Source organism: Nematolebias whitei, chromosome 18, assembly GCF_014905685.2.
Source record: "Nematolebias whitei isolate Nwh7 chromosome 18, NemWhi1, whole genome shotgun sequence".
Lineage (NCBI taxonomy): Eukaryota > Metazoa > Chordata > Actinopteri > Cyprinodontiformes > Rivulidae > Nematolebias > Nematolebias whitei.
In genome coordinates this window covers 6,537,494-6,563,953 of record NC_056515.1, presented here as the reverse complement: position 1 = coordinate 6,563,953, position 26,460 = coordinate 6,537,494, and the positions used below count along the sequence as shown (strand labels likewise).

At 41.6% G+C, this 26,460-nt stretch overlaps 1 protein-coding gene across 1 annotated transcript in view; it reads right to left on the bottom strand.

Annotated features, from left to right (window-relative positions):
- The window catches only part of col5a1 (procollagen, type V, alpha 1), a gene marked incomplete in the record, with an annotated part of 121,385 nt that overhangs the window by 11,047 nt on the left and 83,878 nt on the right, over window positions 1-26,460 (bottom strand). The window contains 35 exon segments of the mRNA XM_037692269.1: window positions 763-1,030; window positions 1,354-1,407; window positions 1,491-1,526; window positions 1,613-1,666; window positions 1,788-1,895; window positions 2,025-2,078; window positions 2,150-2,203; window positions 2,314-2,421; window positions 2,548-2,601; window positions 2,711-2,764; window positions 2,851-2,904; window positions 3,024-3,077; window positions 3,196-3,303; window positions 3,414-3,467; window positions 5,391-5,498; window positions 5,580-5,633; window positions 5,719-5,826; window positions 5,912-5,965; window positions 6,059-6,112; window positions 7,144-7,251; window positions 7,361-7,468; window positions 7,639-7,692; window positions 8,900-8,989; window positions 9,096-9,203; window positions 9,760-9,813; window positions 9,917-9,970; window positions 10,057-10,110; window positions 10,199-10,243; window positions 10,322-10,375; window positions 10,562-10,606; window positions 14,748-14,801; window positions 15,149-15,202; window positions 20,951-21,058; window positions 24,205-24,258; window positions 24,597-24,641. Coding sequence (XP_037548197.1) covers window positions 763-1,030; window positions 1,354-1,407; window positions 1,491-1,526; window positions 1,613-1,666; window positions 1,788-1,895; window positions 2,025-2,078; window positions 2,150-2,203; window positions 2,314-2,421; window positions 2,548-2,601; window positions 2,711-2,764; window positions 2,851-2,904; window positions 3,024-3,077; window positions 3,196-3,303; window positions 3,414-3,467; window positions 5,391-5,498; window positions 5,580-5,633; window positions 5,719-5,826; window positions 5,912-5,965; window positions 6,059-6,112; window positions 7,144-7,251; window positions 7,361-7,468; window positions 7,639-7,692; window positions 8,900-8,989; window positions 9,096-9,203; window positions 9,760-9,813; window positions 9,917-9,970; window positions 10,057-10,110; window positions 10,199-10,243; window positions 10,322-10,375; window positions 10,562-10,606; window positions 14,748-14,801; window positions 15,149-15,202; window positions 20,951-21,058; window positions 24,205-24,258; window positions 24,597-24,641 — 2,581 coding nt within the window.

The window sequence follows — 26,460 nt, the reverse complement described above, 5'->3', positions numbered from 1 at the left end:
AAACTCCAGAACAAATCATGATGCAGCATTTTAGGGTGATTATTGGTTGACTAGGAAGCTTCAATAAAAGTTATTTTAATTTTGAATTGATCTGCTGCATAACTCCGAAAATAATTAAATCTTTGGTGCATAAAACATTAAGAGGAAAACATTAGGCTGAATTTAAAACAAACCAGAAGCAAACTCTGGTCAACTGAACAAAAACTGTTTCAGACTGGCTGAAAACTTTGGGTGTAATTTCAGAAAATGTGCAGATTAAATGCAGATTTGGACTCTTTTCCTTCCATTCCCTGATGTTTGTATGAATTATGATTCGATCAGGGTAAGTTTTGGCTGATGCTGATTCTGTAAACAGAGCTGAACCCAACGAGCACCAGTCAAATTCAACCAAATGAACCCTGAGATATTTTACAAGAATACAATATTACAAACTGGTTTCCTGTGTTTCACTGCATACTTGGTCCCTTTAACATAAACTTAAAACTTGTTTTTCTTATTTCTGTGTTTCCATCAAGCAATGTTTGTCGCATATTCTTGCCCTGACTTTGCATATGACAAACTTTGTTTTTCCACATATTTATATGAATCTCAGAGTGTAGTCATATGAGCAGATCAAGAAAACCTGTGGGTTGTGGGACTTAAGTCAAGCTTTGTTGTCATTTTTTATAACGTTTTTCCAGTTTTGTATGATAAATGACATGAGAGCAGGAAATAAAGTAAACTGTTCAGAAGATTTTTTAGCAAACAAAATGTGATGCAAACCATCAGGGAATTCAGGGTGGCAGAGCTGTAGGTCCTTGCAGGTGCGAGCAGGGTTGCTTTGTGTGCCCAGTGGATGCTTCATCTGCTCGATCTCTAACTTCAGGGAGTTGAGAGAACCAAAGATCTCTTCCATGCCATCATCGTAGTCCTTGTAGTTAGTATCCGCAGCAGCATCATCCATCAGCTGGCTGGCATCAATGTTCCTCCGGGTTCTGCCCTTAATAGAAGCCTGGATGGGGAGCGGGTGGATGACATCACCAGGAGGGCCCTGTTATGGCGAGATGGGAGAAAACCAGCACCAGCCAAGATAAGGTTGGGAATGATGAAACATTTCTACATAGCTTAAATGGCTTAATATCCCTTGAATGACTATGAAACTCTTAGCTCCATATCTATAAACTTTACTGAGATATCACCATTTTTATGTTTTCTACAGACAATTAGTCTTGAGATATTTTGCTAACAAACAAGCGTACACATAAACAATTACACAATTGCCTGCCTCCAATAAAGGCAGGTGATGCCAAGTGGAATGCATGACATGAAAACACAAACTGCTGATCATGTAAATAAAACCTGACTTGTACTCACAGGAGGACCAGGGGGTCCCGGTGAACCACTCTCTCCTTTTGGACCAGTTTGACCCTGAGAAACAAATAATGTTTATGAGTGTCATCGTAATGATCCTCTTATCCTTCTAACATACAGTAATGCAGCAAAAAACTTACAGATGACCCTTTAGCCCCTTTGGGACCTGGGGGACCCTATAAACACAAAGATGATCCAGGAATCAGTACCAGTTCTAACAATAAATACCATCTGTTGTACAACACACTGAGTACAGACTTACAGGTAAACCAGGAGGACCGATGGGACCAAGTGGACCAGTAGGTCCTGCAATACCCTAAAGAGAAACCCATAAATGAACAGACGCTTTCCTCCTGACATATCACAAAAACAATCATGAGCTTCTCACTCATTTAGCTCAAAGACAAACTATTAGCAACAATCTCTGTTTAACTCACATTGTCTCCTTTTGGACCTGAGGTTCCTGGGGGTCCTGGAAGACCTCTGTCACCCTTTTCTCCCTGTTCACCTGGGGGTCCAATAAGACCAATAAGACCTGGATGACCCTGGAGATAAAATAGCACATAATAGTAAATACACAATAATATGCAACACCATCCTTTAATTGGGGTTTAACCAATCAGAACCATCATGAAAACAGTTAACTAGTTCTGGTTCATGTTGGAGTTGTTCACCTTTTCTCCTTTAACACCACTGTCTCCTTTTAGGCCCGGTAAACCAGGAGGGCCCTACGGCATTGACACAACACGTCAGTCAAATCATACGGCACCGTCATACCAAAGGAGTCACTTCTACTCACCATGGGTCCAGGAGGTCCGTCTGGGCCTGGAGACCCAGGCAGGCCTTGTTCACCCTTCAAAAAAGTGCAGATGTATTAATGTACGTAGATAGGCTCAACCATATAACAGGATGGATTTATTTTTTTCTCCTGGAAACTGTTTGTCTCCATGTTAAATTACTTACAACTGCACCAGGGATACCCCTGAGCCCTTCAGAACCAGGTTTTCCAGGTGATCCTTGAGGGCCAACAGGACCTGTCTTTCCTTGTGGACCTTCTAGACCAGACTCTCCCTTTTAAACAGAAACAGGACAGACACAAAGTTGTTATTCTCACCAGTTTACACATTTTTTTTTTTTATTATTGTTGCTATATGGAATAGGCAAGAAGAATTAAAAATAGGATTTTATTTTGGGTACCTTGGCTCCTTTCTCTCCCTGCCTTCCCTCAGGTCCTGGTGCTCCAGGTGGTCCCTGTTTAAAAAAGATTTTACAAAGATTATTACCAAATATAAGACAGAACGTTGTCAAAGTAAAACCTTCATGTTGAGTTAATACAGAAAAAGAACCAGATAGTACTTACTCTCTTTCCTGGTGGTCCAGAGGGACCAGACTCTCCAGTGGGTCCAGGTGAACCCTGGATTGAAATAAAAACGTATCACTTTCTAGTTTCTGATTTTCAAAAGCCACTGAGCACTGCAAAAGTGTAGCAGAACCACTCACTGGCTGACCGGCCTCTCCATCATCTCCCTTGTCACCAGGTGGACCATCTAAACCCTGCATTAGAATCAAACAGAACTTCAGTCAAGAAACTTTAACTTAACATTTACAAAAAAAAAAAAAAAAGATTTTTTAAATTAATTTATTTATTTACAATTCAATTAACAAAAACTCACAGCTGGACCAGGCTCTCCAGGTGGGCCTGGGTCTCCAGGGAAGCCACTTGGACCCTAAAAACAAAAAAGCAGCAGCAGTTTTTTTTAGGCACTGAGTACATTTGATTATATTATTACCATCTTCTGTGCAATAATTGAAAAAATAAAGTTTTTTTTATCAGATAGATCGTACAGGGCTGCCTTTGGGGCCATCATCTCCAGGGGGACCTTTAGGACCAGGAGGTCCAGCAGCACCAGCAGGACCACCCTCTCCCTTTTCTCCTCGCTCTCCTCTTGGACCCTAAAATAATAAAGTAAAACTAGTTACGATTTTGACCAGATGGATTTTCTGCAGCTGAATCTATATTTTTGTTATAAATTATTTCACAAACAGTGGAATCAGAGACTTACTGGTGGGCCAACTTCTCCCTGAAGACCTGGTTCTCCTGTTTCACCAGCGTCTCCCTGAGAGGATGTTGGGGGAGGGGGTGAAGAGGGGACGGAGAGCGAGACACGTACATTATCAGTCAGGGGACTTACTGATTCAGTGGTGTTCTACATCAGCCCTGACTGTCCTGGTGCTCTTGTCACCAGAAAAGAGATGACACAAGAGACGTCCATCCATCAGAGCGGGGCAGGTTGTGCATCAGGAGCACAAAGTTTGCTGACCTCATTGTTCTCGCCAGATCTTGCCCATATATCTTGTGCTCTTCCTGGTGTCATATTGAACAGTTGGCCCTTTGACTCCAGGCCCTATCATTATTCACTGTTACAAACGCTGCAGACTGACACACCTGTTCTGAAGGGAAACGTTCTCCCATGGCATGTTTGGAAGATGGAGAGCAAATCAACCGGCTGCTTCTGCACAAGCAGAGACAAATTGTGCTGTGATGTGTTGGATCGGCACATCCACGCTACCTCAACCATGAACAGCTTGGCATTCTCAGCAGAGCCTCCAAATTAGCATAAAGCTGTCTTACAAAAACCCTCTTGTTAAAAGAAATCCCCACTAAGCAGCTGGGATGTTGTTATTTTATTTTTTTATGAGAAGGATTGGATTTTATATTTTAGCAACCTATTTTTTTCCTGTTGCATCTGAAGGTTCTTCTGACAATCTGCTCATTTCCGCCAAAGGCGTGTTGAAAATATCTGCTGAGAACAATAAAGCAAACCCATGACAGACAGCTGCTCATCACAGATACATGTTGGATGTGTTCACAGAAAAAAAACAAGTTGTGCTGCCTGCCAGTGAAATGCCATATCAGCTGAAGTGTGATTAGCCAAAAGAGCAGTGTGTGTTTGAGGACAGGCTATCCTCAGGGAGATTAAAACAGAGCAAGAGGTGATTTGATTGACTCAAACTAATAAAACTAATCACACCATCACTGCAGATGAAGTGTTGAGAAAGTGCACAGCTCTGCCAAAGAGCTGTGCACTGCACTGTGCACTGCCAAAGCAAGACTTTATAGTGAAACAGCAGGAGATAAAAAACTATATCTGATTTTATGTAAACAGATTTTAATAATGCATTATCCATCTTAAAACTGCAACACAATGACTTTAAGTTATGTTTTTTTTACATTTAGTGTGCATCTGTCACTCTGTGAGTAAAAATAACCATGTTTAACAGGTTTTTTTTGTTTGTTTTTTGGGTCAAATTTGGGCTTGCTTCCAACATATGGTTAAACATTACTTTCATTATGAGCATGCTTTTGTAAAAATGGAGGTGGAGAGAGGTTTTTCTCTGACTTTACAATGTGGAAAAACAAGTACCTTCTGTTGTAAAAGATGGACTTTTATATGTATCTTGCTTTGTTTTTTTACAACCTTTAAAAAAAGTATTTTTAATTTGCCAAGAACCCATACCTTTGATCAGAATCTTATCACCCCAAACTGAAAAACTGTAAATGCACAGTCTGCTTCAATTTCTAGATGTTGGTATTTTGCTGTATAAACCAAAACTTGACATTGTGGAGAATTTTAGTTTTAATATTTAATGAAAACATAATCATACTGTTTGAGCCACTTTTAGAAACTTTACATTTATTTTTTAGATAATTCAGTATGCAAAAGAGTCTAGAAACACTAAAATGTTCGCACACTATGATTTAGTTTTTCCATACTGGAAAATATTAAAATTATGTCCCATACGTTTCAAGACTGTGTTGGAAGCCTGTGATTCTCTCTCATTTTAATTATGTTCACCAAAACACCAGAAACATCAACATGAAATAAAAAAGGGGCACATGAGCAGCAGATTTTCCTAATTGAGACGGTGCATTCAGGGACATTTGTAATTGATAATTTTGTGGGACGTAGTATTGAACACAGACTTCTTTGAAACTACCACACAGAACAGAAATAATTAGAAACAGATTAGAGATTCACCTTTTCCCCCACAGCTCCAGGGTTTCCAATACCACCAGGAGGTCCCTGAGGGCCATCAGCTCCTGGGGGTCCTGAGGGACCTCTGGGACCAGGAGGGCCAGGTGGGCCCTATAAAGAATATGAAAACCTGGTCAGTTTTGCAAATAATTTGAGCAACTGGACAGTCAGAGAAAGGACAAACCATCTTACCATCTGACCAACGTCTCCAGTTTCACCTTTCTCCCCGGGTGGACCAGGCAGACCCTAAAGAGGAAGCAGAGTAGACGTAAGTCTGCCGGTCTTAACTTTTGATAGTGTCCCAGCTTCTCTGATTCACTGCAGATCTCACCTGCAGCCCAACTGGACCTGGAGGTCCTGGAAAACCTCTGGACCCTTCATCTCCTTTCTGACCAAACATACCCTGCTGACCTCTGGGACCTGGCTCTCCATCTGCACCCTGCACAAAGGCATAGAAAGCAATGTGCTGTAAAGGTCAGGAGAGGTGAGGAAACAGGGAGGTGGACACAAACAGGGACACTTACAGCTGGACCTGGAGCTCCAACAGGGCCTTGAGGGCCAGTAGGACCAGGTGGACCCTGGAGAGGAAGTTTTTATTTTGGTTTGTTTATTTATCAAAAAACTGGATTAATGTTAAAATCTCAGGAGGTGAAAGATGAATAAATGCTTACATGTTCGCCTTTGTCACCTTTACTTCCTTTCTGTCCTGGTTCTCCAAGCTCTCCCTGCACAATGACACCATCAACGTATGAAACAAACAAACAAAACCAAAACTGAGAAATGATCATGGAAAAGTAGAAACACAACTGGATCATAAATATTCTTAAATCATGGATCAGACATCTCCAGTCACAGACGATGATGCACATAAGAACAAATATGTCTTCAATAAAAACACATTTTCTAAACCAGTCGGTTGATGTTTTAGTTCCTTCTCTTTTCTGACAAACATGTTTTATTTATGAAAGGAACATCTCATGACTCAGTGAGAGGGAGCAAAAATAACTCCTGCCTGAAACTGTTTGTACCAAAAACATGCAAAATGAAGAGGCTGCTTTCAAAGCCTCTGCACAAGGTGCATGTTTTGAAGAATAATGTTAATAACTGTCAAAACTGAAGGCTTTAATTTTTGTTTTATTCAGACAATGTCTGCCAAAGAAAAGTCCCTCAATGTCCTCTGTTTACCATAGATGGGGCTTATTATTAGGAAGCAACTGTGTATAAATATCCGCCTGAAATCTTTTTATCTGCACGATAAATACCCTCAGTCCTGTGTGTGTCCATCTGCAGTGCAGGGACTATCGTAAGGCCACTTAAGAACTGAGACGATCTTCAAAGGATAAGAACTTATCCTCTGAGTTTCTCCAAGGCCGATCCCCTAAATGTTTACAGAAGGAAGGAAAGTCTCAGCTCAGAATATGAATGTGTCACTTGGACACATTCTGTCGCCGTTACAAAACCCAACTGTCTCCTCACTCTGTACAAAGGAGTAACAAGGCCACTTAGCCTTTTAAAGATCTGTAAATCAATGCAAATTCTGTCAAACAGATTCCCTTTAGAGCCTTTTAAGGTCACGGAAAAAAACAGACATGAGGATTTCTGACTGAGATTTTTAACTTTAGCATGTGGTGTAAGATTCAAAGTCAGCATTTACTGTCAGTGAATGTAATACAGAAAGATAGAGACTGGAACAAACTAAACTATGTCCCACTTTGATTCACACAGACAAGGAAACAAGCCATGAAAAGAAACTTGCCTTGTCTCCATCCTCTCCAGGTGGTCCAGGGGGTCCTCCAGGTCCTGGTAGACCCACAGGTCCCTGAATACCATCTCTTCCAGCTGGGCCTTGAGGTCCTTTCTCTCCCTAGATTTATTTATTTATTTTTGTGATAGTTCAACAACACACAATCACTTCAGACAGAGACTAATACATTTAGCAGGTCATAGATAATTCTATAAGGAAATATACTTACAGGTCCACCTTTCTCTCCAGCAGGGCCTGGAGGTCCTTGAGGACCAGAACGTCCAGGCAGACCTGTAGGGCCAGCTGGACCAGCAGGACCCCGCTCACCAGGAGAACCCTGCAGCAGCACCACATGACAGTCATTAAAATAATAAACCAAACACCACACATCATAGAATCAGGTTCATTAAATAGATATGAGATTATTTTATAAATGAAAGAGTCTAGAATGAAAAAATCTCTCAGACAGAATAAGGTTGGTGATGAGTAAGATGAAGTCTCACTCACAGCTGGACCAGGTGGGCCTTGTGGACCCTCGTTCCCTTTCAGTCCATGAGCCCCCTGCAGAGCACAAATTAAACAAAGGTTTCAGAGGAATTGAACACATCTGTTGAGGAAGCATCCTGCCTTCCAGACTCCCCATCTTTAAACCAGCTCAGCATGAGGTGGAAAACCTCCTGTTGTCTACAGCAGAGGCTGAGCAGATGGCAGAAACATTTCTTTATCATCGCCGCTGCAAACGTCCTGAGTCATAACAGAAATGCTAGTATTTGTCAAAATGGATGATTCCACAAGTAAAAATCGTCATTGTTTCTACAGCTGAGATCTGACTAACAAAAAATGAGTAAACTCATAAACATAGATCTATTAAGTTGGAGGTTGCAATTTAAAATGAATCTATTGTGATATCTCCTTTGACATCCACTCAGCTCCAGACGCAGGAAGAGGGCCACCTGCATCATGAAGGATCGCACTCACGAAGCACACACACTCTTTGCCCCGCTCTCCTCAGGTAGGAGGATGAGGAGCATTAAGTAGAACCACTAGACTGTGGAACAGCTTCTACCCTGAAGCTGTTAAACTCTTGGATCTCTAACCAGGAAAATCACTGAAATGCCACTTTATTTGGTGATAAGTGACTTATATGTGCTGCTGATTATATACGCTACTGTTCTCAGGCTGCTGCTGATCTCAGGCTGCTGATTATCTCATGCTGCTGTATTCATTCATACCCACCTGCTCACCACAGACTTGTGTTAAGGCTGCTGTTGTTATGTTGTATTGTTTTACATTATTAGTGTTTGTTTAGCATATGTCTTAGTGTATATCTTAGAAATTTAGGCTATCTACTGTTTCTTTTTATGCTCATATTTTGCTATTTTTGGGTGTAAATGGGGCCCTGTGTGCATGATTTGGTTCCACCTCATGTACCACATGTGATGTGAATGACAGTAAACTGACTTGAACTTGAACTCAGAGATCTGATTGCTCCTCTGAAATGTAGTCAGCTAATGGACCTACAAAAATCTAGCTTGTCCTCTGAAGTCCACTTAGAAAACTGATACCCTCATCTGAAGTGCAGTCTGCTATTGTTGGACCTAAAATATAGATTTTGTCCTCAGAAGTCCTCTCTAACATCTGGTAGCATCTGTGATATTCACACATTTTACCATGCAACTTCTTCATCAGCAGCTGTTACCTTAGGACCAATTTGCTGATTTTGTAGTATTGAAGAATTACTGAGCACTGAGCAGATGTCTGTACTTACCACAGGACCGGGAAGACCTCTGTCTCCAGGGAAACCTCTTTGCCCAGGGGGGCCATCTTTACCTGCTGGGCCAGCAGGACCAGGGTCTCCCTACAAGTGACGAGACATCATTGATGCACATATGTGGGTAAATTTAAGGTTTAGGCTTTAAACAAAGGTAATGTTAATAAATATCTATTTAGGGTCAGAAATTTACCTTAGCGCCTTCTTTCCCTGCAGGGCCAGGCAGACCATGCTCACCAGGTGGGCCTGGAGGTCCAGGGTGGCCCCGATCTCCCATTGGTCCAGTTTCACCCGTTGGTCCCTACAGTTCCAATGTAAAAAGGGTAAAAGAACAGCAGGAATACACTTCTGGAGGTTAAAGTACTAAAATCCTTAACGCACATGGTTTGAAGAACAATAACAAAAAATGCAGAGCAAGATAAATAACCATTAAATATGTGCAATAAACATCTTGTGGATTTGCTGTGTAGGAGACGCACTGTTCATCAAATCTGCAATATAAGTTTGTTGTCATGAATCATTATCAGAGATGCTTGGGGGTAAATGTTGCTAAACATTAATGTATAATGGAATTCATTAAAATGAACAGGCCAGAGCTAATCTAAAAAAAAAAAATTAAACAACACCATGGCTCTCATGATGCAGGTGCAATAAAAAGTTAGCTGTTACTGGACCAACAGAAACTGGTTTTACTATAAAGTCTTGGTTTCTCGTTTGCTTTTGTGCAGTTTGTCCAAATAAACAATAACTGGTCAACAATTACAAAGACACTGAGTGAATGTAAGCTGCTCAGCGAATGCAAAATAACACAAAAACCTCATTGTGACTCAACCTTTGAAAAAGTGACTGATGCTCACCTGAGGTCCGACCACACCCGGAGGACCAGGAGGACCCGTCTTTCCTTGGAATCCCTGAAAATTTAAAATTAAATAAAATAAGAAGAAAACACATAACTGTCACAGAACAGATTTGGCGGACTAAATAAGATGAGAGAACTCAAACAAATGAACTCACAGTTTCTCCTCTCTGACCAGGATGTCCTGGCAGTCCGTCTTTTCCTGGAGGTCCCTGAAAGGTTCACACAATTCAATCAATCTAAAATGAAATCTACGGCAAACCAAAAAGAGGCAGAATGGGTCTCTGTGTGGACTCACAGGTGGGCCCTTTGGTCCTGGAAATCCTGTTGGTCCCTGAGGTCCTGGTAAGCCCTGAAAACACCATAATCTCTTGTTAGAAACCAATGATTTGTTTTGGACCTGCAAATATCCTCGTATTAGACGAAGTGATAGTACATACCCTCTCACCCGGAGGTCCTGGTGGGCCATCATTTCCTGAGTTACCCTGAACACACAAAACAGGAAGTTCACTGAATTGTTCATAAACATAAATTTGAAATCTGCAGTAAAATATTTTGCATACTTTGGGCCCAGCTTTCCCTGTTGGTCCTCTTGGTCCTCTTTCTCCTCGAGGTCCCTGAAGTAAAAGAAAAGGTCAATAAAAACGTAGCCCACAGAAGAAACTGTTTAGCTAAATATGCTGAGATTAACTGTTGTTTTAGGTTGGCTTCTCCTCAAGAAGCTTCATGTTGAGCCTCTAGTTTTGCTCAGATGCCAAGTTTGCCATGTGTGGATAAGATCAAGTGTGCTGAGTAAGACTAACCGTTGGTCCCCTCTGTCCACGCGGGCCAGGCTTTCCTCCTGTTCCCTGTGGACATGCACAACACACAGATACTTGAGTTATCAAAGAGCTGGACAACAAATCTGATGAGATCTCTAACACAGCTCAGTTTGTTTTATCATAACAGGAAAGGTTCTGAAATGAAAATCATTTTGGAGTTTGCTAAAGCAGCTACTACCAAAAATTACATACATACATACATACATACATCCACCCATACATACATACATACATGCACGCACGCACGCACACACGCACGCACGCACACACACACACACACACACACACATACATACATACATACATACATACATACATACACCCACCCACCCACCATTCATCCATCCATCCACTTTACCCTTTTTTTATTTGGGTTGTGGGTGAATGTGCCTATCTCTAGAGCACATTGTGCAGGAGGCAGGGGACACCCTGGACAGGTCTCCAGTCCATCACAGGGCCACATGGACCCAGTCGATACAACCAACCATCCACACTTGCACGCACACCTAGAGACAATTTAGTAACCATTTCACCTAATATGCATGTTTTTTTGTCAGATAAAATTACCTGGAGAAAACCCACATGTGCATGGGAAAATCATACAAACTCCACACAGAAAGTCCAGGAAGCAAACCTGTGACCTTCTTGGCTGCGGTCAGGCAACAGTACAAACCACTGCACCACCCAAAATTCCAGCATTACTTTGTATTATCCTGATGCATGCTCAATAATCCAGGTAGAACAATCTAAAAAAGTTAAATCTGGTCCTCTGGACATTAAAAAAAAACAAAAAAACAAAGCAAATCAACAAAAAAATGTAGAAACGTTTCGTCTCTCATCCGAGAGACTTCCTCAGTCTGAGGAGCTGTATTCAGCTCAGTCTCTTAAATAGCACCGTCTCAGAGTGGATCAACCAGTTTTGCTGCTGACAACCAAAACCAGCTGATCACATGCTCAAGGACCATAAGCCTAACAATGGATCATTAGCACACTGATGGCTGTTTACTGTTCACAGAGGGCTGAGTGATACTAGCAATCACAGCATTGTAAAAGGGGGACAGTTGAACCAGGAGGCCTCCACCCCTGTTTAACGATGAACGATTTCTTTTTCACAAAGATGGCCTCCTTTACTCCTCTCCCAAACCATCGTTCCTCTCTGTCCAGGATGTGAACATCTTCATCCCTGAAAGAGTGAAAGAGTGACCGCTGGCCTGGAGATGAGTGTAGACCGCAGAGTCCTGGCCTGATGATGTTGATCTTCTGTGCTGGGCCATCCTTTTGGCCAGTGGCTGTTTTGTTTCCCCGATGTAAGACTGATCACAGCCCTCCTGACACTGAACAGCATACACAACATTGCTCGGTTTGTGCCGGGGGACTGGATCTTTGGGATGAACCAGTCTTTGCCGTAATGTATTTTGGGGTTTAAAAGCCACTGGGACGTTATGTTTAGAAAATAAACGTCTCAGTTTCTCTGATACTCCCTCAACATATGGAATGACCACTGGTCTGGGTCTGGGTTCCTCCTTTTCACCTGTTGACTGACTGGAGTCCTGTTTGGGTTTCTTCTCTGCTTTCAGGAAGGCCCAGTTAGGATATCCACATTGCTCTAGAGCCTGTCTTGTGTGGGATTTCTCCTTCTGCCTGGCTCCTGAGCAAGTGGGGACGCTGTCTGCTCTGTGATACAGAGTCCTTATGACTCCTAACTTGTGCTCCAAAGGGTGATGGGAGTCAAACTGTAAATACTGGTCTGTGTGGGTGGGTTTGCGGTACACCTCAGTTTGCAAATGTCCTCTATCAGAGACTGAGACCTCACAGTCCAAGAAAGCCAACCTGCCATTTTTTACATCTTCTCGTGTGAACTTGATTTATCCACAGAGTTGATGTGGTCAGTAAAATGATGGACTTCCTGAGATTTGATTTTAACCCAGGTGTCGTCAACATACATGAACCAATGACTTGGTGGTGTCCCTGAAAAGGATGTCAAGGCTCTCTTTTCTACGTCCTCCATGTACAGGTTGGCAACAATAGGAGAAACTGGAGACCCCATAGCACACCCATGTTTCTGCCTATAATATCGCTCCCCATATGTGAAGTAGGTTGACTGCAGGCACAGTTTCAAGAGTTGACACTGTTGTTCTGTGGAAAGTGTGGTCCTGCTGCTCAGAGTGGTGTCTGATTTTAATTTTAAACTGACCACCTCTACTGCATCATCAACAGGAATGCACGTAAAGAGTGATGTGACATCAAAAGAGACCATTGTTTCATCAGTCTCCATGATGACATCCCTCACCTTGTCCACAAAGTCCATGGTGTTCTGTATGTGGTGTTCTGAGCTGCCAACTAAAGGGACGAGTACAGTCTGTGCCTTCAGAAGGCACAGACACAGCTGCTGAATGAACGGGTGAGACAGACCAATTTTACTATTGAGGCCTTGAAGGCCAAAGAAGAGCACATTAAACAGAAACTAACAACGTGTCTAATAGTCCATCATTAAACAGGGGTGGAGGCCTCCGGGTTCAACTGTCCCCCTCTTACAATGCTGTGATTGCTAGTATCACTCAGCCCTCTGTGAACAGTAAACAGCCATCAGTGTGCTAATGATCCATTGTTAGGCTGATGGTCCTTCTTGAGCATGTGATCAGCTGGTTTTGGTTGTCAGCAGCAAAATTGGTTGATCCACTCTGAGATGGTGCTATTTAAGAGACTGAGCTGAATACAGCTCCTCAGACTGAGGAAGTCTCTCGGATGAGAGACGAAACGTTTCTACATTTTTTTAATGATTTGCTTTGTTTTTTGTTTTTTAATGTCCAGAGGACCAGATTTAACTTTTTTAGATTACTTTGTATTAATTTAAGGCAAAAAAAATCACTACCTTTTGAAAAAAGAACTGTGTAAGTGTTGAAAAAACATCAAAAATATGTTAAAGCTGCTGACAGAGTCATTACAGTCACCATGGTAACCACACATGTCTGTTACTCCCTGACTGCCTCAAACAAACAAACACTGCATAAATCTATATCAAATTTGACATGTTCTTTAACCATGAGCAGCAGTGACTAAAGTTTTTGCTTGTGAATTTTTATGACAATGTCTATGTAGACCCAACAAGTTCAAAATACTGTACAGTCACTTCCTGTTTCAAATAGAAAAGTTTATGCTAAACTTTAACAGAATCAAGAAACTTTGTTGCCCCTGAATTTTTACTACAAGTCCCATAGAAGTGAGAGACACACAGGGAGAAAGAAGACAAAAATGCTTAGCTTCTGATTTAAAATTTATGTATGTAGGAGCAGTAACAGATTGTGTGTTTTTTTTGTTTTTTTTTTGTCATGTTAGACAGTTTTAAAGAATGTGTATTGGTTGGACATTCTGTAGAAAAATCTGTAAAAATCATAAAATGCCAAAAGGCCATTGACCTACAATACTTTTTCTTGCTTTTTTGTCCCCCTTTGGTCAGTATGTCTATATGGTATAAAGTACCACTAGCAGAAATCATAAAACACTATTCCAAACTGAATTGCACATAACAGTCTATAAATTGCATGTTTGTTTTATTTTCTTGCTAAGCTGCACAATCCACGACAAGGGTTCTCTGGTTGCATTGGCACCCTTAATTAAGAGTTACCAACTTTTAACAGTTATCTTTGCTGACATTTGAGCCATTACTTACCCATAATATAGCTTTTAATACACATTAACACTTAATAAAACAGTTATACTGCAACATAAATAAAGTGGGTCCAACTGGGCTTAATGACACAACAGTTGCACACTTTGTGTAGCTTTTAACTTTTAGATAAGCTATGAAATGGTGTGAAAACATTATTATCCCTTTCTGTCTTCAGGGTTGGTCTAATAAAGATCCTAAATGTCCCGTGAAGATGAAAAGCTTTATTGGCCAGGCTCCAGTCGTGGTGACAAACCATTACTCTTTCAGGCAAGCTAATGGCCCATTCTTTAAACAAAGCTAAGGAAACGTTGCTCTGGCACTGCCGAGTGGTAGACGCTGCTTATGGTCGTTTCAGTGGAGATGAGAAAGGAACGCAGCTGCCTCAGTGAAATCTGGTTCAGGATAAACCTGCATATGGAATAAAAACCTGTCTCTGAAGGTCCACCTGTCCAACACCTGTAGGGCTGACACAGACAAGAAGAGATTTGTTGAACATACCCGAGATCCTTTCTCTCCGTTAGCGCCCGGGAAGCCTTGGAAACCCTGAGATCCCTGTGTGTCAGAAGAAGAGTAATTAGTCATCCTCCCAGCCTGTTACTCTAAGAGAATCAGTGTTTTATTGTTATCTCATCAATATTTGAGGGCTGACACATTACCCCCAACACACACACGCACACGCACACGCACACACACACATACACACGCACACGCCCTTTGATCAGGAAGCTTCAGCATCTTGAGCTGTCAGACTGCAGCTCTGCTTGCTAAAAGATGAGGCATCAAATGTTCAGCACAGCAGAATTTTTCTTTCTCTTTCAGACACATTTAGCCCAGATGAACTCCATCTATTATTCTGAATTCAGTCAACGATGCTGTTAGAAGAAAAAATAAAAACTTGCCTTTGGTCCTTGTCTCCCTGGGTATCCGGGTAATCCAGGAACTCCAAGTTTACCCTGGAAAGAACAAACATTTGACAAGTCACAAACTTTCTATGGGACACTAATACATCAGACTTCTTACAGTAATTTAACACAAATACAAAAACACCCCAAAAATACTTTTTTCAATAACTTACAATAAAGGCTGAAACTTGTAAATCCTGAACATTTTTAATAAAGTAGATGTGATTTCCTGCATTTTGGTGTGTTTTAATGGGTTGTTAAACATCTACATTTTCCTACATTTGTAAACACTCCGCTTCTGTCAACCCTCCCGCCACCCCAGCCATTACTTGAAGAATCGTCAAGTCGGGCTCTGGCCCGAGCCCGATTCTGTCCCTGCTAATTGTTGTCCGACTCTACATGTGAAACCTCCAGGCACCTGCCCTGCTGCTGCCCGTGACGACTTCCTGCTCAGCACTTCACTCTTTTAGGGGAGAAGTGGAAATGTTTCACTTGAAGAGGCGGATCGTGTGCTGTTGTGTTTAAAATTAATGTTTATGTAATTATGTTCAGTTTACATATCCAGTATAAGTTTTATTCATTCAAGGCAGTCATATTTGTTCATAATTTTATTATTAGTAAGCCTGAGAGTTACTGGATCCAAGCCAAAATCCCAATACCTCAAAGTACCCTGTACCACTGATCCTTTAGTCCAGCAGTCATGTTTTTGGCTCATGGTTAGATATGCTGAAGATGTTGATCTGTTTGACCTGGCTTTAAGTGAAAGCTGTGTTTTTCAAATTGGGTTTGTTGAACTGTATTTCATGTTCAACATGTGCTTTGAGTTGTTGAGCTTTTGTTCATGTTAGAAAGACTGTGTGTAGATTGTATGTATATATGTAAGAAAAGCATTATGTTTAATTGTGAAACATTATGACAGCCATTATTTCACACTAGTGTCATTAATATATTTCTTAAATTGAGAAAAAAAATTGTTTTACTTTGAAAATAAGAAAACATAATCTTATTCTGGAATTTCAACCAAAGCACTGTCCTGAAACTAGTAAAAAAAATGCTCAAGATGAGCTGAAATATGTATTACTTAGAAAAAGTTAGACATGTGTTTTTAAAATGAGTGTAATTTTCTTATGCAACATTTGCTTGTTAAGAATTGTTTTCTTTTTAGATCAAAAATAAGAAAAAAAATTACTATAAACAGTTTTTTTGTTTTTTTTACTTTCTTGAAATTAGTTACCGGTATTTGCAGTGTGAACAGATTTTAATAACATTTAAGAAAGTTGTAAATGGTAAATGGACTGTACTTATACAGCACCTTTCTATCTTATTTCAAGATACGCAAAGCGCTTTTACACTACAATTTGTGTCCTCATTTACCCATTCATACAGCACTCTACTAGATCTCTACAAAGCTAATTGAACAAATCATTCTACAGAGACTAATCAGTGCTTTATCACATTCAAACACCGATGAGACACACATCGGAGGCTATGAGGGGTTCAGTGTCTTGCCCAGGGACACTTCGGCATGTGACTGCTGGTGGATTCGAACCGCCAACTCTCACATTGGAGGATGACTGCTCTAACCACTCAGCCACAGCTACCCCATTGTGGCATATGGGGGACGGTGCCAGCACAGTAGGACCATGGACGAAAGTTGTTGAACATACATCTTCACCTGAATAACTTTTGGAGTCCACTTAATTTAATGTGGCCACCAAGCTGATGTGGTAGTAGCTGAGCATCATCCTCAACATGCAATTTGAATGTATTTTTACATTTTTTACTAAACCTGCTTAAAGTCCATTTGTCATCATGACATCTTAGTTTAAGATTCTGCCATAAAATGTCATGAAATAAATGCATTCTTTTACGGAATACAAGGTTTTAAATAATTTATGTAAATGTGACATTGGTGATGTGATTTGTTTATTTGCAGTACTTTAAAATTAAAATAACATTTTACTGTGGGCAGCAGGGTGGCGCAACTGGTAGAACTGCTGCCTCTCAGCGAGCAGGTCCTTGGTTCAAACCCCGGTCCAGGGGCCTTTCTGGGTGGAGTTTGCATGTTCTCTCCGTGCATGCATGGATTTTCTCCGAGTGATCCAGTTTCCTCCCACAGACCAAAAACATGCATGTTAGGCTGATCGGTAACTCTAAATTGTCCCTAGGTGTGAGTGAGAAAGGGAATGGTTGTTTGTCTCGTTTGTCTCTATGTGGCCCTGTGATGGACTTGCGACCCGTCCAGGGTGTACACCGCCCCTCGCACAGTGATTGCTGGACATGGGCACCGGCGACCCCCGTGACCCAAAATGGAATAAACGGGTAAAGAAAATGGATGGATGGATGGATTTTACTGTGAATGAAACTGTTTGTAGCTGTTTGGCATTTTAGTCAGCTGCACCTGAACATGATGCCTCCTACTGCCATGCTCAGCTGATGCTAATTTTTTTATTTTTACAGTTCCTGCTTCATTGTAAGAAGGCTAAAACATTTTCACATTTTTCATAATTTGGTTTTAACAAAAGTAATCATACTCCTGCTCTAATGCAAACAACTGTGTTTATCCGCTGAGTAGATTCTAGTTAAACATGGACACAACTGACTGACATTTATTGCTGAGAGCTGGAGAGCTTTGCTGAAATTAGCTGAAGAAGCTGAAACTGAGTTGCTAAAGTGAAAAAATAAGAACACTAGGTACAATCTTAAAGTGGCAATATAATAGATAAATGTAGCAAAACACTAACTAAAAAGTAAAAGTAGCACAAGGCTAGTTAAAAGAAGCAACTCGATCTAAAAGAAGCTAAAGGTGAGCGAAAAGCTGAAGTCCTGAAGTGTGGCAAAAAAACAAAGTAGCAAAAGACTGGACAAAAGTTAAAAGCAGCAGAACAGAAGCTTAAGACTAGAAAAGTAGAAAAAATTGACATGGTTCTGTCTCTGTTTTCCTGCACCTCTGTTCCCCATGTCATCATCCACAGCTGATCCTTATTCTAAATCACCCCAGGTGCTCCTCATTGTCTCATCAGTGTCAGTATTTAGACTGTGTGTTTTCACTCCTTTGGGATCTGGGCTTTATCCTTCCACGGTGTTATGGTCTGTGTCTGCTCCACCTATTGTACTATATTCGAAGTAAGTTTTGCTGCCCCGTCAGCATTTTGTTTTGTTCAATAAATTATTAGTTATTGTTCACTATCGAGTCCTCCTGTTTTTCCTGCACGTGGGTTCAAACCATTAAACTGCAGACCATGACAGAAAGCCCGGATCATAAAGAACCCAGCAGGACATTTTTAAATGGCTCGCCCGTGAGGCAGACAAAACTGCCCAGCGGGAGAAGGAGAAGAAGGAGCGAGAGGAGGCGAAGCCCATCATCCGATGGGGCGGCTGTCAGCTGGAGGAGTCCAGACTTGCCCGGAGATGAAACACTCGCAGCTGCGAGGTGGAAGTCCTTCCATCTCCGCTCCTGGTAGAGGAGGAAGAGAAGCGGACATCCCAGTTCTACAGAATGCATCTGGCCATTAAGCCTGTGTGCTGCTCTCCACCGCCGCGTTCCTCTCCACACCCTCGCCATTTTTCTGCCACCTGCTCAGGAGAGGATCCCGAGTCGGAAGAGTTCCAGCTTGTTCCTGGTCCTGACTCACGCCGCCATGGCATTAGGTCCAGACGGCAGAACCAGAATGGATCCACCGACCTGCAGCTCCTCCATCCACCTTCCAAGACGCACCAGGGTGAGAGGGGAGAATTTTGCTGGTGGAGGGGTACCTGAGCCCTCACTTGCCAGAATGGCGATCGGGCTCTCATCCAGCTGAAGGGTCACCTCAAAAAAATGAGTAGCCGAACTCCCGCACCTGCGTGTCTGTGGCTTGTGGGGAGGACGGCCCCCGCACCTGCGTGTCTGTGGCTTGTGTGGAGGACGGCCCCCCACACCTGTGTTTCAATGGGGGTTGGAGATTACTTTGTCTGCCCTGCACCACTGGCTGTGGACTCACTAGACTTGCTGGTTTCCACACCAGCACCGGCCACGCTGATTTTCACACCAGCTGTCACCTCTGGGGTTTCCACGCCTGCTGCAGCTCCACGGGGCCCCACGTCGCCTGCTGCAGCTCCACGGGGCCCCACGTCGCCTGCTGCAGCTCCACGGGGCCCCACGTCGCCTGCTGCAGCTCCACTGGGCCCCACGTCGCCTCCTGCAGCCCCACAGGGCCCCACGTCGCCGGCTGTTGCTCCACGAGCCTCCACTCCGACTGCGGCCCCCGTGGGTCCCAAGTCTCTTCTGGGTCCCAAGCCTCCTGCAGCTCCTGAGTGTCCCATGCCTCTCGAGGACCCCACGCCACATGAAGCTTCCAAGCTGTTTCCTACACCACATGCAGCTCCTGAGGTGGTCTCTACCCCTGCTTAAGGGTCTCCGGGACCCTCGCCTGCTGCAGGGTCACCGGTTTCATCACCTCTCTCCGGTCTGACTCAAGGAGGGTCCAGGCGCACACCACCCATAAGAGGCAATGGACGACCATCTGACCGGCTACCTGGACACCTGCCTCACCCTGGATGGTCCCCTGGCCATCCACCTGGACTCTTGGGCATGGGTGCTCTTCCCCCTTTTTCAGTTTTCCCAGGTCCCATCCTGTCGGCTTTTCTTTTTCTCTCGTCCTTGGGGGTTTTTCTTCTTGTGCCCTCCATCCTGTCTCCTCCCCCCTACCTCCCTAGTTATGTGGGGGCCCGTTTTGGGGGTGTCAGGTGCCACCCTTGGGGGGGGGGGGGGGGGGGTTATGTCATGGTTCTGTCTCTGTTTTCCTGTACCTCTGTTCCCCATGTCATCATCCACAGCTGATCCTTATTCTAAATCACCCCAGGTGCTCCTCATTGTCTCATCAGTGTCAGTATTTAGACTGTGTGTTTTCACTCCTTTGGGATCCGGGCTTTATCCTTCCACAGTGTTATGGTCTGTGTCTGCTCCACCTATTATATTATATTCGAATTAAGTTTTGCTGCCCCGTCAGCATTTTGTTTTGTTCAATAAATTATTAGTTATTGTTCATTATCGAGTCCTCCTGTTTTTCCTGCACGTGGGTTCAAACCATTAAACTGCAGACCATGACAAAAATATGCTGGATCAAATTTAACAAAGAACAAAGGTTTTGGAGGAATTGAAAAGACCTGATTTGTTTTATGGAATTTTTTTATTTTATTTTTTTTTTAATAAAGCTAAACGTTTTGAAAAGTATTGAAGTTACAAAAGTCAACAGTCAATAGTACACACCTCCTGAATGTGCTGGATGTTTAGAAACATGAATAATACACAGTGTGCAGTAGTGAGATGGTAATGAACATATAACAAAATAAAATTAGGAAAACAAGATTTACACATTTACAGTTTGACCATGACTGAAATGGAATAGAATAGAATAGAATAGAATAGAATAGAAATTAGGTTATGTGGATGTCACTCTGAGGAAGTATCTTCAGGAACTGGAGCTGTGCAGCATTAGGACTCTGTTCAAAACACATCTTCCACTTTCAAATGAAAAAAGTTTATTTAGCACCTTGTCATAAAACAATCAGCTGAGTTATTATACTGAAAATAATTTAGTGATTTGCCGTAAGAAATGTTGTTGGCTAATGTTATTCACAGCCATTACATTCAGTAAGGTCTGTGATCTCGTCCTCAATTAGTAACTGAATCCAGAGTTCCAGATGCTTGTTGTTTGGATCAGAACCACGAGAACTCATATTTCTTTTTAACCTCATTGTTGAAGATAAATACAAACCTTGTTTACTCAATATATGAAGAAAAAAAAAAACCCTCACCTTTTCACCATTAGGGCCAAGTGGACCCGCATCCCCTGGGAGCCCAGAGCGACCTTTTGGCCCCTCTGGACCATCTTCTCCTCTGGGTCCAGCTGGTCCAAGTTCTCCCTGAACAGAAGAACCACAACATAACACAATGTTTATAACAGACAGAAGAGGAACACTGGGAATCTTCAGACACCCTGGCCTGTTCAAGGAGATGACTCAAAATCAGACCAAATTAAAATTAAACTAAATAAACTAAATAATTAAAGAAAAACTTTCATCTGTTTTCAATACAGTAACCTGTTCTCTATAGCATTCAAGCCTGCTACATGTGTTTTATTTCTGAGCACAGCCAGGTCTCTGACCATTACTGCCACCTGCTGACCATTAGAGTAATAACATGACTAGCCTGCTGAGTCCGTTCTACAGATGCTTCAATTTTCTTTCTCTTCACTCTATATATTTTTGGCTAGAAATTAAAAGACTACAAAGTCAACATTACTGAATTACTGAACAAGCAGTTCTGTTCTGAGTAGGTTCAGGTTGCCTTTTGTTTTCCATATAAATTTGCTTAAAATATTCAGTTAAGCAAAAGTAGAGTTTTTTCAGCGGACCTTATGTATGTGTGTTTCTTTATCTGTAATGTCAGCAAAAATATTTCATGAATCACTACACAAATTTAAATGAAACTTACAGAAAATAATCAGTGGGTTGTCAGCTATATCCAATTAACTTTTGGAGGCGATCTGATTCAAGATGGCCGCCACAGCCAATTGACACTATAAAAGCACAAAAGTGTCTTTCTCCATTGTAAACTTTAAGCTCAGTGCACTGCGTGACATCTTTGTTTAAAACTTTGGCATTATCTGTTGTAGTCAAAACTGTTAGTCTGTTAACAAAATATCATTAATATTTTTACAGATTTAAAAAAAGTTTCACAAAATAAATTTTGGATGCACATCAACAACTGATTATGTTTTGGAATAATTTAAGCTTTGAATAAAATGTATGAAAAGCTGTCATTTCTCAATACAAGAGCATTTTTGGACTAAAATCCTGGCACTAAGTGTCGGGTGATATGCCTTCCTTCAACAAATGCTACGCCTGTAAAAGTGCTCTGATTTGTGCCTCTCTCTGCCTTAAAAGGAAGCACACTGAACGACAGAACAAATTGGACATCCAATGAGGCCTGCTGGTCTAACGGGATCCACTTAAACACAAACCCACATCCAAGCTAACTGCACTTGACTGCTGCTTCATCAAACACTCTAGAAAACTTTTTTTTCTTGGCCGCCTTCAAAACAACTAATTTACAGTAGAGTTGTGTGTGCATCTAGAAAGCAGAGGGATTCTTCAAAGTTTTGTTTTTGTGCAGCTCAATATCATCTCCAGAGGAAAACATGGCTGAAGCCCCAAGACTGTCGACAGCCACTGATTTCTGCCTCCATTTGTTCAGAGACAGATGCGATGATCACTGCAGCTGTCAACCAGAACAATACCTAGGCTGTTTTTGATTGTCCACCCATTCACTATATCATACCCTGTAGCGTGAATGTGCCATGTTGTAGAGCTTTTCAAAATGTTTTCTGTAATTTTACATTTACTATGTAGCAGTGGTGAAGTCCACATTTTTGTAGTGGGTAGACTGTGCTTAGAAACCAAAGTACAGCAGTTAGTACAATGTAATCATCAGTTTAATTCGATTTTTAAGCATATTGAACATTTCCAAATTTCTCTGATGCTTATATTTAAATAAAAGAACAACAAACGTTGTACAACAGTTGGCTTTGTATTAAAAATGTTATAGAATTTATTTAAAAAGCATCAAAGTAAAACATGTTCAAGTATTAAGTAGTAAGTACAGAAGTATTAATTATACAATAATTCACTGGACAAGCAAATGTAATAAGCAAGCGCTGCATACAGATAGATTATTACGGAAGCATTTAACTGCTGTTTAATGTATCAATGACATGTAACTAATGATATGTCATGTATCATTGGGCACTTTTAAGTGGGTATACTGAAATTCTTAAGCTTTTCTAGTGGGTATACTCTGAATACCTGCGTATCGCGCAGACTACACCACTGCTATGTAGTGTTCAAGAAACTATAAGCAAAACAGAGGATGTACAAAACAGCAGAGGACATAGCCCACAGTGAGCTGACACGGAAGGCTAATGCTAACGTCCACAGCTCATTATTGTGACTTTCAGACTTGCTGAAAATGCGTTCCATTTGCTATACATCTCTAATGTACATAAAGTGGCTTGTCTCCTACTCTGAGCTGAGAAATTACAAGAATTTTTATGTATCATACATAAAAAAGGTTTTACTCTAAAAGAGTTTACTCCAGTTGTTTTACAGATAGGTAGATTTGCAATTCAAAAATGTGCGTCCACAGCCAGTGTAAATGAAGCATTTTCCCTGCGTACTTTACTCAACACATCAGAGCATGAATACACAGCACAATATTAAATTTTTTCTCAGACGTCTCTCCTATAGACGTGCTGTTGGTCAGTCACTTATGCTGTTTTTGAATGGAAACCCACACGTCATTCATAAATTTATCATGCAATTTTTTTGATTTAAGGATAATTGTCAATATGATTTAAAACACGTAAATCACAGCCTAGCTGTAATTGTTTGTAACATTTCCACACAGTGCAACTCTAAAAAGTATTTTATGGGAAATTTTAATTCATAATTTTAGTTTGCTGAAGGCTGTGATACAGTAACTGCAGTTGTTCACGCTGAGCTAATGAGACAACCCAACAACAAAATGTAACAAACAGATGTAAAAAATAATTCTGTCAGTGTTAGGGAGACAGATGATGTTAATTACATTTTCTCAGCTAAAACCAACGGATTTTGCCATCCATCACCTCCCATTCAGGCGTGTGTTCCAACGTAACATGTTGATTTGTTTTTTTTATGAAACAACTAACTGAATACTCAGTGCATAATAATAAAGTATGATGCATTCAAGTACTGATGGAAATGCAAAAAAATCCCCACTACATTATTCCCTGTTCAACATTAGTCTAGTATTAAAGCGACCACAATGTAAGGAGTTAGTGCATACAGTAGGTGAACATTGTGAACACAGTATGTTTGGTCATTACCCATAATTCCACTGTGGTCAACAAGTCTCTGGTTAATAGAAGAGGCCTGTGAGAGAAAAGGTCCCCTCCAACAAACAGTTCAGAAGTTAAACGTGTTTCAGTCAGAGTGATGCATGACGAGATTGACATGAAAACAAAGCTTACCCTGTCACCTTTGATCCCCATGTCTCCCTTAAAGCCAGGGAAGCCGTCTTCACCCTGACATCACAAACAAACAAACTTTTAAAAAGATTTCTTTCTTTATGTATTCATATGAAAACACGCAGAGAAAAAAACACAGAGACACAAGAGCAGAGCACCATATATCCATCCCTCGGTGCCATAGAAACCCCTGAAAGGCTGTTTCCTCCTCTTGTAACAGCAAAATGTTCAAGTGTTTTTCAGGATTTAACTGAGGGTATTATGATTAGGAAGCAGGACAATCAGCCACAATCAACACTGTAATCACAAGCGCCAGCATCCCTACTGAAGATTTTTTTTTTTTTTTTATCATAAAGGTGATGCAATCTCCATCCCCTCCTGCAGAAATATCTCACCTTTTCACCTTTGTTTCCTTTGAGGCCGCGCACACCATCAGCTCCCTGTGAGACAGAACACATGACGTTAGAGGGCAGTCAGAAACAGATCTTTCCACAGGACACAGGAAGGCCAAAATATTCACCTACAACAAAGTTAGTTATTTTATCACCAAAATTGTGATCATGTTCAGAATCAGAATCAGAATGAGCTTTATTCTCATTGCACCGAGATACAACAAGAATATGTCCGTACAGCTGTCCCTAAGATGGGCGGAGTGCACGAAGCTGTTGCTATAAAGCGTAGTCTTCTTATTCTTTTCAGAATACATTGTTTAGATAGAAAAAGGGACAAAGCCATTAGGAGAGTATAGTGGCATTACAAAAAAGATCTTGTCACACCTTGTCCTAACAGGACACAATTTAAGACATCAAAAAAACTCTGCCAGCAAGCACATTTATGAACATGCTATATATGTATTTACAAACAAGGCGGTCCATGAAGCACTACATTGTCCTGATAAGATGATGGTCAGTCGGCACAGTTCTGATAAGCCTCCACAGAGGGGGGTGGGCGGTGCAATAGACAAAGTTTTTTCCTTAGTTTACACATTTCCCAGGAGAAACTGATAAGTCCGCCTGTTTCGAGGCCGACTGGAGAGTTAAATTTAAATTAAAGTTAAATTGTCATCCTTTGAGTCTGTACTACTTCCAAGGTCTGAAATGGCCAGATGCTGGTGCATTCTGCTGATCCGTACTTACGAGCCTCTTCAAGGTCGTTTTCATGCTGATGTTGGCCCAAGTTCATGAATATTTCATGATCCACTTAATGGACTGTAATGGATGGACTGTACTTATATAGCGCCTTTCCATCTTATTTCAAGATACTTAAAGCGCTTTACACTACAATCTGTGTCCTCATTTACCCATTTCATACAGCACTCTACTAGAGCTCTACAAAGCTAATTGAACAAATCATTCTAAAGAGACTAATCAGTGTTTTAGATCACATTCACACACCCATGGGACACCAATGGGACACACATCAGAGGCAACGAGGGGTTCAGTGTCTTGCCCAGGGACACTTCGGCATGTGACTGCTGGTGGTTTCGAACCCCCAACTCTCGCATTGGAGGATGACTGCTCTTACCACTCAGCCACAACCGCCCCACTTAATGAAGCTTAAGTAAGTATAAGTGCTATGTGTTGTCATCACTGCATGTTCCCAAACAATGATGAAATTAGTTCTCTGCATTTAACCCAACACATGGGCGATAGACCCAAGTTGAGCGGTGGGCAGCTATGTAAGCACCCGAGGAGCAGTTAGGGATTGGGTGTCTTGCTCAGAGACACCACGACATGTGGGAATGGCTGGGAATCGAAAAGTGACTTCCTGGTCCCAAGTTGGCTGCCCGACCTCTACCTCATCTCAGCCCCTCTCGGCTTAATGAAACTTGAAGAAAGTAACAGATGTACACCAACAACTTCTGAGCTTTTAGGGTAACCATGACTGAATTACACAAACATGGCTATACATCATTCAATTTTATAGGTTTGAACTAAAATTTCATGTGGTAGTAGGTGAGAGTAGTTCACAACACATACTCTTGAGCATGAGATCACATTATTTATAAGGTTTAACCAAACAACAAAAAAGGTTGAATCATGTCATCTGGACTTCGTTTTTTTGTTAAAAAGAAACGTTTCGCCCCTCATCCAAGAGGCTTCGTCAGTCTGAGGCCTAGCCATCTGGTATTACCCAGAAGCCACCCTGACTCTTGTGTTTCAAGCCTGCCTCAGATACCCCTGAAGTCTGGCCTTTTCACTAATGGTTTCAAAAACACAAAGTTTGTTTTCTCAGTCATCCAGGTATATAACAACAAAA